Consider the following 14,582-nt stretch of genomic DNA (forward strand, 5'->3'; position numbering starts at 1 on the left):
AGTTTGGAGCACACTATTTCACTTGCCTGACCCTGGTGTACTATTTAACATTTTGAGCCTATCTCACTTTTATTTTTTAAAAGCTAGTGAGAAGATTCTTGCACCACATCCTTTCATCACTAGAAGCTTATATTTTTTTATATTTTAGCAAAATGAGATCACAGGAAAAGTACAATAAACTACACTTCTGCTTGGAGTAGGACTTTTAACCTAGCCTTTATTTTAAAGACACCCAAATAACTTTTCCAAGTGGTTAGCATGAAGATACCTAGTTTTGGTCATAACAGTTCCCCACTTTTTAATATAGCTTTTTAAACAGCCCTCTTCATCACTGCACCCAATCAATAATCATAGTCTGTTTAAAGAACACCTTCCAAAGTTTTCTTTCCATTGCTACTTTTCCAGATCACAGTATAAAAACTGCAACGCTCCATCAAACCCCAGTCCTTGATCAATAAGGGGCTGTTTGTTCACTTGTTAGCATCCTCATAGAGATTGGGAAAAAACAATTACACAGGAAACAGACTGGGCCTCATGATGTATCCAAAAGGCAGGCAAAGAAATGAGACAAAAAGATAAGAAATAGATCTTAAAACATAACCTAACTGGAAGATTCACCAGAAAAGTATTGTTATCCAAAGAGTTAAGCAGGGAGCCCAAAACATGTACTGATAACTTTACTGTGGTGTGAATTTCATGGAAGCCTGTCAATGATTTTCAAACACCTTGTAACAAATGCTCTCAGAAACTTCTTCCTTTAAAGGGAACGGTAACTAGGGGTTTCTCGTCTCTCTAAGTGGCAAGTGCTTTCTGCCTGTACTAATTTTTTGAAGTCTGAAAAAAGGACAGATAATATTATAAAATAGAATGTAATACTTTACTTTCTGTATAGCGTTTCACCAGTTTGGTAAATCTACAAATGCATAAAATTCAAGCAACATTATCCAATGCAGTCAGAATGGTTCCAAACTCAATCACAAGTAACCCACATTACAGATTTACTATACAGTAAGCAAATGGGTGAAAAACTGTAATTTATTGAAACTCATAACTCAAAAAATATAAGATGCTGTAGTGTACAATATGTTACACAAAGCACCCTAGGGTGCACATTCAAGTCAAGTAATAACTCCATCGCCCCCCAAACCCTGGTACCCTAGTATGTGTTCCATATACAATCATGCACATTTACTCTGCAAGAGGAAGCCCCCAGTATTCTGATGTATTAAATAGCACCAAAATCAGCATAGTTCATTGAGGAAAAAAAAATAGGGAGCTAAATTAACTTGGCCAATACTTTTGACAGATATTATACATTCATGTAATTAAACAGTCTAAACTAACCTAAACAGTGTGTACTGTAACAATTACTGTTCTAATTGAAGTTCTCCCCATATAGCAGTAGTGTAGGCAATCTGCTCTAAGCAAAACTATTTATGTACTTCCTACACAAAGCTCATCTGCCTTTTTTGTTGGAAATAAGTCTATAAGGGACGTGGAAAACTTTGATCTTTCAAGAACAACTACTGGTCTTAAGTAATGAAGTTGTTTTAAGGCAAGGTCTCCACAGTCTGTTAACGCCTTGTCCAAGATAGCCCTCAAATTTTCTAAAGAAGGGGCAGACGATGATTCAGACAACAAGGGCTGGATTTCTGTTAGTTGCCCACGATTATTTTGGGGTATGATTACATTTTTGTCATCCACAAAGCTATTTACTGGCGTACCCCTTTGACTGTCTCCCTCTTTTTGCAAGATTCTATCTACTGGCAACTGCTCAGGGGACTCCCATTCCACCACCTCATCAAAATCATCATCATCGTCATCTTTTTCCTCACTTTCCTGAATAAATTTTAAAAATGAAGACTCAAATCCCATTGGTTTATATGTCTTTAAATCAAATGGTCTGGAGACTGAAGGCTTCTGCAATTTGTCTTTTGTAGCAAAAACTACATTTCTTTTTGCATTTTGAGTAACTGCACTATGCTGACATCCTTCTGTGTCTTTCTCTCTTGGCAATTCCAATTGTAAACTGGAGAAATAAGAACTATTTTCTCTTTCACTATTTTCAGAAAAATCTTCAGTTCTACACATAACTGACTCCCTGACATTATGCTCTTCAAAAGAGCTGGTTTTTGAACTGTGGTTATATTTTAAAGTGCCTGAATACGTAAAGGCACCTGTATCAAAACTTACACTATTTCTTTTTTGGTCTTCATTGCTTACATCTTGATGCTCACAATCAGAATTTGGAACAAGACATTTTTCACTTTCCTGCACATATTCAGGATTAGCTGATACCTCCTCTTTAACCTTTATGCCTTTTTTATCCAAGCCTAAAGCTGTTTCAGAGGAGGTCTGTTTTTCAATCATTATGCCACATTTAACACAAACAACAAGTTTCTGAATCCTTTGCTCTATATACATATTGGTCATCTGATGTGTGCGTTTATAGTGCCTCAATATACTGCTTTCCAATTTGACAACAGATAGACATCCCTGAACCATGCAAGGGTACTGGGTCTGGTTAGACTTCTCTTTACACATTTGTAGGGCTTCCTCTTTTGTTTTGAAATTAATCAAATGCTTTTCTTTACTTCTGCTAACTCTCTTAGATTTTTCTTTTAACTGCTTCCCATTCTGCTTGTTTATGTCAAAAGTGTCTTTCAGATAACTTTGCTCATTTTTATTTTTGTCATGATTATCCTCTTCCTCTTTCTGATTTCCAAAGAGACTATCATAATATTCACTATGTCGAAAATACACATGTTGAGAGTAGTGACTGTAATTTGTGAAAACTCGATCACAGCCGTTAAGGTCACAATGGATTTCAAAATCTTTGTTTATTTTTTCTTCACTAGCATGTTCTTCTACGAGATGCTGTTTAAGCTTATTAAAGGTATAAAATACAGCAGGGCACTGGGCTTGATTACAAGCAAATCTTGCAGATTCAGTTTCAGAAAGCAGTTTTTGATCCTCTAAGTGTTCATTGTGGAAGTCACTGCAATGCTTAGCAAGATCTTTAGAACATAAAAACCGCTTACCACACTCTTTGTGTTTGCATGCAAATATTTTTTTACATTTGACAAGCTCCCTTTTCGTTCTTGCTTTGTCTTTTTCTAAGCAGAGCTGTTCCTTATTATACTGGTGAACAGTCCTATAATGGCGAATCAAACCTTTCTGGTTGGTAAATGCAGAGTTGCAACTTTTATGTATACAATGAAATGGTTTGTGGTACTTATGCAATATGTAACATAAGTTCCCTTTAGCAACTGTTCTTTTACTTCCTCTTCCCTCTCGTGCTTCCAGTTCTTCCCTATGGCTGTCCAGAGATGCTATTTTAGATGATTTTCTTGTTACATTGTCTGTCTCTTCACCGGATTCCAAATCTGTCTCAGAACTACACTCTTCCTTTTTAGGATGACACAGCTGTTCAGAATGGTCTGAATGTTCAATGTATTCAACCTTGGTTGCACAGACAGGTGTTGGAACAGTGCTATTTTTATGCATGTCATCTGTAAATAAGCTTACATGGTCAAATTTGTGAGTTACCCTCTCACAGCCAATTTGATGTTTGTTTCTATAGTGAATTCTAAGGTGTGTTTTTCTTGTAAATGATCTTTGGCAAATATGACACTTAAATGGTGAGTACCGATGCTGGAACATATTTAACTGAAGAACCATTTCCTTTGAATAGTTATGCTTTTTAACATAATGCATTAAGAGAGCTTCTCTGGTCACAAACTCACACGTACACCCTTGACATTCACAGAAAAATGGTTTAGCTGCCAGCTGAGTAAGGTACTGGCTGGGTAAATTTTCGTGTTGCTCTTGAAACTGAAATTTTGAGGTAGTTTCATCTACTACTGACTCAGGGCACTTGGCATCTCTAGATGAGTAGGACTGCAAAGAGCCCAAAAAATGCTTGCTTCTTGAAGAATTCTGCATGTTAGAATTCTTTAAGCTTAGATGTTTCAAGCCTAACATTAGTTCCAACATGTTATCTTCAATATTTGAATCTTTAGAGCTATCATAAAAAGATGTTTCTGGAGAAGAAGGACAAGTTTCTTCCTTGAAGCCACTGTTTCCTTTAACATTTGTATTACAATACAAGCTTTCTGGAGAGTCAGCATTTGTATCTGAACTATGACCTAACTCTGTATTAATGTCTGTAGGGGATTTACTGTCCTGAGCATCACTCAATAGATCAAGAAAGTCTTTAGTTTTCATCTCCATTTTTTTTTTACCTTTGAAGTTATATGGATGAGCCCTGCGAAGGTGTTTTTGCATACCTCTGGAGTTCTTGTGCGTGGAACAGCAGCCTTCAAAACCACATGAAAATTTTTTTTCACCAAAGCAAACTGCCACATTGGTACACTGCTGCTTCACATCTGTTGAATGGAAGACTCCTTCCTGGGACATGAGAAAGCCTGGAACTGTTTGACTGTGAGCCAATGTTTCCATCAGTAAAGGAGACACCTGGCCTTGATTTACTGAAGCAGCTGCACTATGGTTCCCACAATGAAGACTGCAATTACTTTCATCATCTAAATCTTCACTATCAGAGAGCACTTCTTCCTTAATCTGTGGAATTTCCTGTGATCTCGTGGGATCCAAGTTTTCATTCTGATTGGAATTTTCAGATTGTTCAAGCAATTGAGACTCTGGAAGATAACTGCATTTGTCTTTTGAAACTGAATCTTCAAGTTTCACTGTTTGCTTCACTTCCCCATTTGACACTGCAATATTATGCACTGCAAGATGATTCTGAAATTCAGTTTTTGAATAATAAAACTTTTTGCAACCAAAGAAGTTGCAGGTGTATGATGCATCTCTGAAATGCTGTGCCTCATGATGGTAAAGTTGCCCTAAATCACTGAAAACAATATTACATCCGTTTAGCTCGCATTTATAACGCAGATCATCATGTGTTTGTTTGTGATTAAGAAGCTCATTAACTGACCCAAATCTAGCATAACAATCCATTGACACACACATATATGGTTGAGGTCCACAATGCACACGTTCATGTTCCCGTAAATGAAAGGATGTCATGAAGTGTCGACGACAAAAAGCGCATTTCTCTCTCCTGTTTTTCATATCCAAGTAGTGTTTTGCGTTCTCATCGTTGTTTTGATGCTCAGCTTTCAGATGTACACTTAAGTATTTGAACTGTTTAAATACTCTAGAACAATCTGTTCCAGGACATGGATAGATGTCTCTGTCTTGTAGCTGGCAATTTTCCAGTTGGCTAAATGTGACATATTCATGTGCATCATTTTCAAATTTTTCAGACTGCTCTGGCTGATACGACTTTTCCTGAAGTGCTGGAGTGGGACTGCTAGAGGCTGTTGTCTTTTGTGGCGATCTCTCTTTTTTCAGTATTATTTTCTTTTTTGGTCTGTGTGTTCTACTAGGTGGCATCTTAACATGTTCCATTACATGAGGTACAAAGAATTCCTTTCTCTTGAACTTTTTAGTACACACAGGACATGTATAAATACCATCTTCCATATGCATCTTAGAATGATGCAATATTCTAGCCTCTATACACTCCCTTTTGCAGAGCACACAAAAAAATTTGTATTGAAGCCATCTCTGGTATCGTTCTGAAGAACCAATAGGTTTTTTTACTCTTGCTTTTTCTTTATGGTAGCCAATTGTGTCTTTTCCATCATAATATTTATGTTCTTTTGCCTCTTCATAGTCACTCAAGAAAGTTTCTAACATGTCGGTTTCATTGATTGACATATTAAAACTTGCATCATCCTCAGAATCTGAGCCCACTTTCCCTAAAAGTTTAAGGCAATGTCGCTTTAAAGTCTTCCAGTCCCAAAATTCAGGATCAAATGGCCAGTATGCTTTTAAAGCTAACAGCAGCTCACAACGGAGTGAGTTTGGAACCAGTGCATTTTCTTCATCAAATTTCTGATCTGGTTGCATATAGAGCTCTTCCAACATATTAAATCCTCCCAATGTTGGCTCAAGCAAGAACTCAGTGAGCTGACAAGCTCTCCTAACTTCAAGGTCTTCTGGCAAAAGGCATGCAATTGTTTTACATACTGATGTCTTCATTTCATCACTTCCACTTGATCTGATCTGAAGGGCTCTCACACACAACAAAACAGACACAGCCAGTCCTGCTTCTTCTGCCTGTTAAAAAAAACAACAAACAGCCACAAAACAAATGTTACCTTTCTTTGATCAGTAGATTCTCTCCCAAACCGTTCTCTGAAAGAACTATGCAATAAAAGCGATAGACTAGAGCACATTCAAAACACATTCAGGTTTCTGAGTGTTATGTGCCCAAGTCACCTCAGCATGCTCTAAAAAATTTAAGTTACTTTACGTGAGCAACCTCTTCTGTTTTTTAAGTGAGTGGATTCATCTTTTAGTGCATTCTGTGGAGAAATCACATTGACTAGTTCAGGGTGTTAGATGTGAAACATCCTTTTTACTCCTGCCTATCTTCATGGACTGACTCAATCACAATTCCTACCTCTCTTCACTCCCTGTCTCTCAATCATATGGAAGTCAGATGCCTAAAAAAAATGGTGTAAGTCTTCCACATAAGGTACTCCTGCAGTATCCACACAGGATATTAATTCACAACATCTGTCAATGTGTAATAAGGAAATTAATGTACACTTGCACCCTGAAACAAAACAACCTTCAACAGCAGAAGCAGTATGAGAGTAAAAAAAATTCCTGATGAAGTTCACTGGAATTTCAACTCCAAACATTTTCTAAGAAGTCTATGCAACTTTGAAATACTGTTCAGTACTATTAGGAAGATATGTAAAATTATTACCCATATGCTGATTTAAAAGAAAAAACAAAAAATACAACAACTTTAAATTCTGCATAGACAAGATTGAAAGTCATTTTGTTCCAAAAGCTGACAAAGTTATACTCTTCAACATAACGAATCTGAGTGTTTTAAGTAATTAGTTATTATTTGTAAAGACAAAATTTATCTGTGAATAGTGTAGAGATGACAACTGGTTAACATGACTACACCTACATCAGCTCAGATAGTAAATGCCAAAAGAGCTCTGATAAATGCCAAAAGAGCTAAGAACTAGCGAAAATAATTAGCAAGGTCTTATCCTCACCATGCATTGCCTATTGGAAGTCATGCAATGCTAATTTAATTCAATAGCATCATTATTTGCTAGACAACAGTAAAACGCTATTTTCCCAATCTAATGATATTTAAAAGGAAACTCAAGAGGTGAAAAACTGTTGTATGTATTACAATGTAGTGTACTTTATATAACTGCACTTTCACATACATTTTAAAAGTAGAGATAGGCCCACTTTAGGAACAACGACTTCTCTGTGCAAAGCACTTTCATTAACTGAATAGAATTAATCTGCCAAATTAAGAGTTCCATATTCTCCTCTCTGCTCTGTCAGAAGGACTATCATGCAAGCTTTCTGACTTCTATTTCATTTGACTCGAAAATAGGGCTTTGATACTTGCTTGTCATATCAAATCTCACTTGGTAACTCATTTGGTTCACAGGAGTAACTCTAGCCAATGAAAGAGACTCCAAGGCAAACAAACCTGATGCCAGACAAATTTCATTAATAAACAGAACCTTGCCTGCTTTATCCATAATCCATTTTGATGCCTTAACTCTGAATTAACTTATGACCACATAATAATGCAAAAGGCTGAGGAAATGAAAGGCTGAGGCAAATTTAGGAATGCATTGTTAATTGAAGGACACATGCAACTGAAGTTCACATGACAAATTCTACAGTACATGTGCCAAGCTATGCTGTTTTTCATGATGAAATATCTGAAATCTTTTGGAAATAGTGACATTACTAAGGGAAAAATCCCATATCTAATTTAAGATCTGTATAATATCTTTACTAAAACAATAAAAACCCTGTAACCAGCTAGTTTATTTTTTAACCTGAAAACCAGCTGGCTTATTTTTCCTCCACTTATATTAAGGAATTCCTGATTAATTTTCATTCATAATTGCCCTCAAAACTACTCTCATATAGTGAGTAGGCACAGGTTCAGTTCAAACATCAGAGTGGCCATCAAAGGAACTCAGAAACAGTCTACTGAGCAACCATATCTGTCCCTACTACTCTGCTCATGAATAGCAATACTGTATTCACCTCCTGCTAAATGCAGCAATTTAATTCTTTCCATTGCTTCTCAGAAAGAGTTTGTGAGGCTTTTAAAATTGCTGTTAAACCTCTGTTGAACCTTTCTGTGACTGTCTAAAGATAGGTATCAAAACAGAAGGTAGAACTCCAGATGTTACTGCACCACAGATTTTGAGGATAAGTATATTTTCTCAGAATAAAAAAAAAAAAGTTACATTTCATTCATGTCTTCGTCTCTTAGAGATGCTGCAAAAATCAAGAGCGAGGCACAACAACCAACAGGCATCAGATCAAAATATAGTTATGCTTTGCCTGCAAAATACTATCAAACCGTATTTTCAGAGTAATAAACATTCTAAAATCATCACTAGTAATAATTATAAAATTATCAAATAATCAAATTAGCAATAATCATTCTAAAATGATCAAAGGTCACTTCAACAATGTGCTAAACTGACAACATTTTTTAACAGAAAGCTATTTTTTTTTTTTATTAGAAAGCTAATAGACACCTAAACAGAAAGCCAAAACATTGAAAATAAGCTAGATTTTTTTCATAGCAGTTCAGCAGAATTATCAAGAAAACAGTAAATTCATCTAAACAGTTCTGGCTGCGTCCAAATCCTCTGGACTGAAACTTACTTCAGATTGTATGACTCTTATCAAGAAAAATAAATGCTGCAGTGTCTTGGCAATGATGCCAAATTGACGACATCTCTCCAGGAAGGAATCTAAAGAAGGATCTATTCTTCTTTGCAATTTGCTCCAGAAAAGTGTCAGCTCCCTGCGAAGAATTTAAAGCAGAACATAAGCACATTGCAGATATGCACAACCTGTCCATAGCCTACACACTGTAGTTCAGAGTTGACACCACAGTAGTTCAAGCGTTATTAAAAAACAGTACACACTTCAATCACAACTTTATCTCTTAAAAATACTGATGATAAGTTACCACGCCTTACTTCCAAACATTCATCAGATCAAAACACAGTGTATCTCCTGCTAATGGGGAAAGACAAGAGGATATATCTTGCTTAACAGACATCTACAGCTGCATAGATTACCTTTTTAGTCACAAAACAAAACAACAACAAAAAACACCCACACTTGCAAGTCTTAACTTTCCAGATAGAAATTTAGAATAGGCAAGATGAAATGCAATGTAACCAGTTCTCTCCCACTGGGCAAGTGGCTTAGATGCTGACACGTGCATTCCAACGATACCACTCTGACACAGTGCTTTAAGGCACCTCTAACAGAACACACTTTGAAGTGTTACATAAGTGATATGTTTAAGATGAGGGCTTTGTCTACTGTCTTTGAGTAGTTATGTGTGTTACTGCTCACACCATCCAAGGACAGAGCTGTTCTCTTACGCAGTTTATTACAATCAAGGCAACAGCAGTTGCACACTGCAATCAACTTTGTGTTGCTTTCACACCATGATGGGCACCACAGAAATGGAAAAAGAAACAGTGACAGGAGCTGTATCTTTTATACTACTTGAAAAAAGTTTTTGTTCTGATTCTTTACTGGAGCAAACTTCACCTTTGCTAACTCAACCTCCCTATGCATCAAATTATAACATAAAGGTTTCTAGATAAAAGGTCAGTCCAAAACAAATTAAAATTACAAAGACACACCTACACAAACTTTACATTGAATATTAGCAAGGCGTTTTCTTTGAATTACTGCAATTGTACTCTTGAACACTAAGCCAAGCAAAAGTGAATGAGGCCTTGTTATGGATTTGACCTGAGGTATATTTAATGCATACAATCACACAATATTTACTAGACATGGATTTTTAAAAAAGCAAGCTTAGAAATGTCATTAACAGCCTTTCTCTGTTAGAAAGAGCAGAGTAGCTGGATAGGCCTACAAGGAACTAGCATATAAGCAGCAAAATTAAAGGTGTTTTAACTTTAAATTCTAAAACATAACTGGAGAAGAAAAAGACGGTTTTGATATCAGCAACTTTTTATACTGACTTTTAGCCACATGAAACTTACGAAGCATAAAATTCACCTGAACATCAGGAAGACTAACATAGGAAAACTGTATGAAGGAAAGCCAGACTGAGAAACTCACAGAATACAATAAAAGTATTAAAAAAAAAAAAAGTAACTCGGCATTACCACAGCTGATACAAAACAACTTGAAATGCTTTTATCAAAAGACCAGTCATTTTGTGCATTTATTCAGTACATTTACTGAGCTGGGAGAGTACTGAGAGATGGGACTGACTCTGGATAATCCCTCCTAAGAGTTTCTGTCAGAGGAACAAGTTTTCAGTGTTTGCCCTACTCCTTCTCTCATCCTGCTCCTGCTTTCTGCAAAGCTAAAGTAGATTGCTGGAAGGGGTCCTTAAGAACGGTGACCTAGAATATTCCTCAGTGTTCATATATATGAAAGTTCATATATATGAAAGGCATGAAAGGAAAACTTGGTATTTGGGCAATTTTCTATTCCAAAATTTATTCGAGGTGGGGGAAGCAACAGGAAATAGAAAGAACTGCAGACGGGTATCTCTAGGAACTCTGAAGAATAAAATTTTGCTAGCATATCAGACTGAAGAGAAGAATTTTTGAAACTGTGCTTAGCTGCAGTTCATATTGAATATTGTTCACGTTAACACTAAAGATTATGTTATTTCATGGATTCATGAATTGCCCAACTCCTTTGAGAATATGGCAGTGAAGTAGCTCAGAACTACTGCCCACAGCAGTATTACTTACAAAGCTCCAAGCACAGTAGATACCTCCACCTGAAATGGAAATCAGGTGTCTTCTAGCAATCAAGTAGCATTACACATTATTCTATGATCATCAGCAACAATCATTGCAAAATTTCCCAATTTACATGAGGGAGACCATATGCAAACCTGTCTGTCTTCATCTTCAGCTGTGAAATGAAGCTTCACACTAACAGCATTAATTTACACGCATGCACAGTTTACTAATCTTCTCTCAGATGTACAGATTTGAGCCTACAGGATGAGCTGAGCTAAGCTAACAAAATAGCTGAACCCCTCCAAATACACAATGGTAGTAACAAAGGCTTGCGCTGGGGTGCAGAATTAGCACTGTGCCATAGGCAGGTGCCAGAGCACTGAAGAGGGAAGGGTGAGGAAGGAAAGCTGATTTTCCCATTTCTTGAGAGAATAAGGTTTTAACTGAACACATTTGAGCAGTATTCCACTTTCAGAACCACCAGGCTTGTACCTCTTTGCTGGTACTTGCCTAGCAACATGGTAAGTCAATCCAGCGCTAATGCATAAAATGCATAAAAACGTATAAACAGCTTGGGCTGGTTTAATCTTACTGCTAGGTTAGATGAATGTGCTCAGTACAGGTCAGATAGACCCAGAACCAAATCAACAGAAGAGGCAGGCTTGTACAGCTAGCACCACAGTATGGGATAAATTCCTCTTCCACTTTCTGGCAACAGCAAATTGTTAGGACTAGCCTGAGTACAGCACCAAAGCTCCTTCTTCATCCACTGTGTCATCATCCACAATAATAGACCCTCAAAAGTAATCTCACTTCCCCCCTGCTGTTCACAGCTGTCAGCACATCCTTTTTTTCCTCTGTCTAAACCAGAATGCTGCCAATCTGGATCACTTAAACTGGTTCACTCTCACACTGCATAAAGCAAGATATGGATAAAGACAATGGGAATGGGTGGCTGGCAGCAAGCAGGATTTTGTTCGACAGCAGCCTTACAGCGTCAGCGCAAGTCCAGCTAGAGAGCAGCAGAAATATTTCAATGCGCCGTTGCTTTGTAAAATCAAGAAGTGCTCCAGAAAATTCTGCAGGAAACAATTTTATTTCAAGATTTCCTACAGATGAGTGGGACATTTTCAAGAACATACAGTAGGGCTTATCTGTTGAACTGAATCTACAACAACACAAAGGGAACACAAACAAAAACTATGTTGTATCAAAGGGTCTTTGCTCTCCTTATTTCCCGTTCCCCTCTCAAAGATCTCTTAAATGTTTTAGGTACCAACACTCAGTTCTGTCCTATCAAATTACATAATGCACTAGAAGTATTCTATGAAAACTGATCAAAACTTAGATTCTTTATTGACTTGAAACACCATCATGCACAATTATGATTAAATACATGTGACAAAAAATTACATTTTACCGTTAACAATGAAAATACACATGGTATTAATGACAGTGATAGAAAAAGTATGAGTCCCAATCATCAGTGGATTAGGCATCACAGAGTTAAATAACCTTTCAACTACACTCTGTTTTTTCAACCAGACAGGACCTTCTCTGAAGTGAGTTACTTGAGCAATTGCTGCCCCCTGAAAACAGCTGCTGGTCACAGAAAAGAGTATCTGGGCTTATGTATTTGTTTTTACCAAGTATTTTTAAGTGCATCTTTTTACTATGCATGAGCCTATATAATGCCCGGGAAGCAAACTCTACTAAGTCATTCCCCCACATTAGTTTGAGCTGTAGAGTTAGACTAAATATGCATATCACAGCAGCATCATACAACATATGCTATCCTTCCAGACAGCTCTGATATTTGTCGTGCTTTTGACTGTGCTCATTCGATTTACTAATGATTAGAAAGCAACATTACCTTATCTCTGTTCCAGGACACTGATTCAGATCAGCTCTGCAATGATTCTGGTGCACACCAGAGTCTGTATAGAGCTAGGGCCTCCTCATGTTTGTGAGCCATAATATCCACTACAACTGTAATGTGTCATCTGACCCCTAATCAGTTCAGCTGCCTGATCTGACAGAAAAGTAGTAATCGAAATTAGAAGTTTTCTGCCATATCAGCAAGTTGAAGTCATCTATGTTATGTCTAAATAATCACTAGATCTGCATCTGCTACAAGGGAACAGAGTGGGGACCAATATAAAAGGCCCCTCCATCCAACAGAAGTACACACCAGCAAAGCATCTGTATTTTTATGCAACCATACTTTGAAAGGGGCTTAGAGGTACAACCTACAGGTCAAAGTAACGTGATGATCAAGAATCATTACACCACTTTCAAAAGACACAAGTCCATCAGAAGGTGGGCTTCTTCACTCTTGGCTCCAGCAACCTGGAAGCTTTTCTCTTTAATGGGTATGGACTGCATCAGTTGTGCGCAATTCTGTTGTACGCAGAGTACTACATACACTGAGTTTGAATGTATACCCTTGCACAATTTCAGTATTAGACAGAAGACTTCCATTCTCCGGTCTGGTCACTGAAGAAGGGTGGGTGGAACTGGAACATGAGGATTATGTTCAGTCAGCAGCAGAGTGGCAGTTGTGGAATGGATGGATGTAAGAACACCTTTCTTTCAACAACTACTATCACCAGTGAAGACATAGTGCTATGACCTCACCACAAGTAAGGCAAGCTGCCTAACACCTTCTGTAAGTAGGAACGTACTTGTGTGGCTAGACTGTGCTTATATTTGTAACTTCATGACTTACTGCTTGTCACTTAGACTAACCCATTTTAAAGCTGATGTCGAAGTATGTACATATGTTACAGCTGTAGACTTATCTTTAGTCGGGGCCATCATGGGCCTGACTGGCAAGGAGGTGAGAAGTCTGCAGCGTTCTCTCCTGACTTGTTAGTCAAGAGGAAGTGTATGTTAGAATTAGGGGACCCAAAAGTTTCATTCAAGTTCTAGCTATTTACAGCTTAGACTTGGTACTGCAAGCAAAAACTACCCAGTGTTGTCACAAAGAAGAGATGTTATTCTAAACAGTACATCATTGAAGTCTATTCTCCAGTAGCAAGGGTTTACAAGTCTCAGCTATACCTGAAGTTGGAGTCTTCATCTGCTCCTAGGGATGCAGCTTTTAGATAGAACTGTTTAGTAACTCTCAAGTGAAATGTTCTATTGTCCAAAGAATGTTCATTTTGTTTATTTGAAAAACATATCGATCATGTGATGGATTTCAGCCTTGTATCTCTGCTGGCTTAATGAGAATCATGACAACGTCCTTTGGGCATGCTCCCTGTTCTAGCCATCTCTAATGACACATTTAAGTAGCAAAAACCAGTCAGCCTTTAGAGCTCCTAAGTGTGGTAGATTCTCTGCTCTTTTGGGTTTTCCAATAACCCATTTTTCTCTTCAAGGTACGATTTTTGCTTAAACGGATATTTCTGGCCTGACGCAGAAATAACATGTCAATATCTCTTACCTTTATTGTAGAGATGATTGGAGCAGGCTGAACAAACAGTTGTTCCCACTGACACTTAAGTGCTATGTAAACTTTTCTTAATAGTTCTAAAACATGAAATGAGTGAATGAACAATACCACGGCTGACTGAATTCAGATATCCAAGATACATTTGAGGTGTTTGACAATATAAGACTTTATCCAGATTATAATTTAATCAGGCGAAAAACATATTTAGCCATTCTTCAGAAGCCACAACTAAAAAACCATTTTATAAGGGGCAGAAAACAGCA

At 37.4% G+C, this 14,582-nt stretch overlaps 1 protein-coding gene across 2 annotated transcripts in view; it reads right to left on the bottom strand.

The window, feature by feature from the left end:
• Positions 1–865: 865 nt before the first annotated feature.
• Positions 866–14,582, bottom strand: part of RLF (RLF zinc finger) — a 50,247-nt gene continuing 36,530 nt past the window's right edge. For both annotated transcript variants that reach the window (XM_080566773.1, XM_080566774.1), the window contains 2 exons: positions 8,773–8,914; positions 866–6,150 (listed from right to left, as the gene is read on the bottom strand). In XM_080566773.1, the coding sequence (XP_080422899.1) occupies positions 1,435–6,150; positions 8,773–8,914 (4,858 nt within the window). In that variant the 3' untranslated portion in view covers positions 866–1,434. The remainder of the gene's footprint in view (positions 6,151–8,772; positions 8,915–14,582) is intronic.

This window comes from Anser brachyrhynchus, assembly GCF_964034855.1.
Source record: "Anser brachyrhynchus genome assembly, chromosome: 24".
NCBI lineage: Eukaryota > Metazoa > Chordata > Aves > Anseriformes > Anatidae > Anser > Anser brachyrhynchus.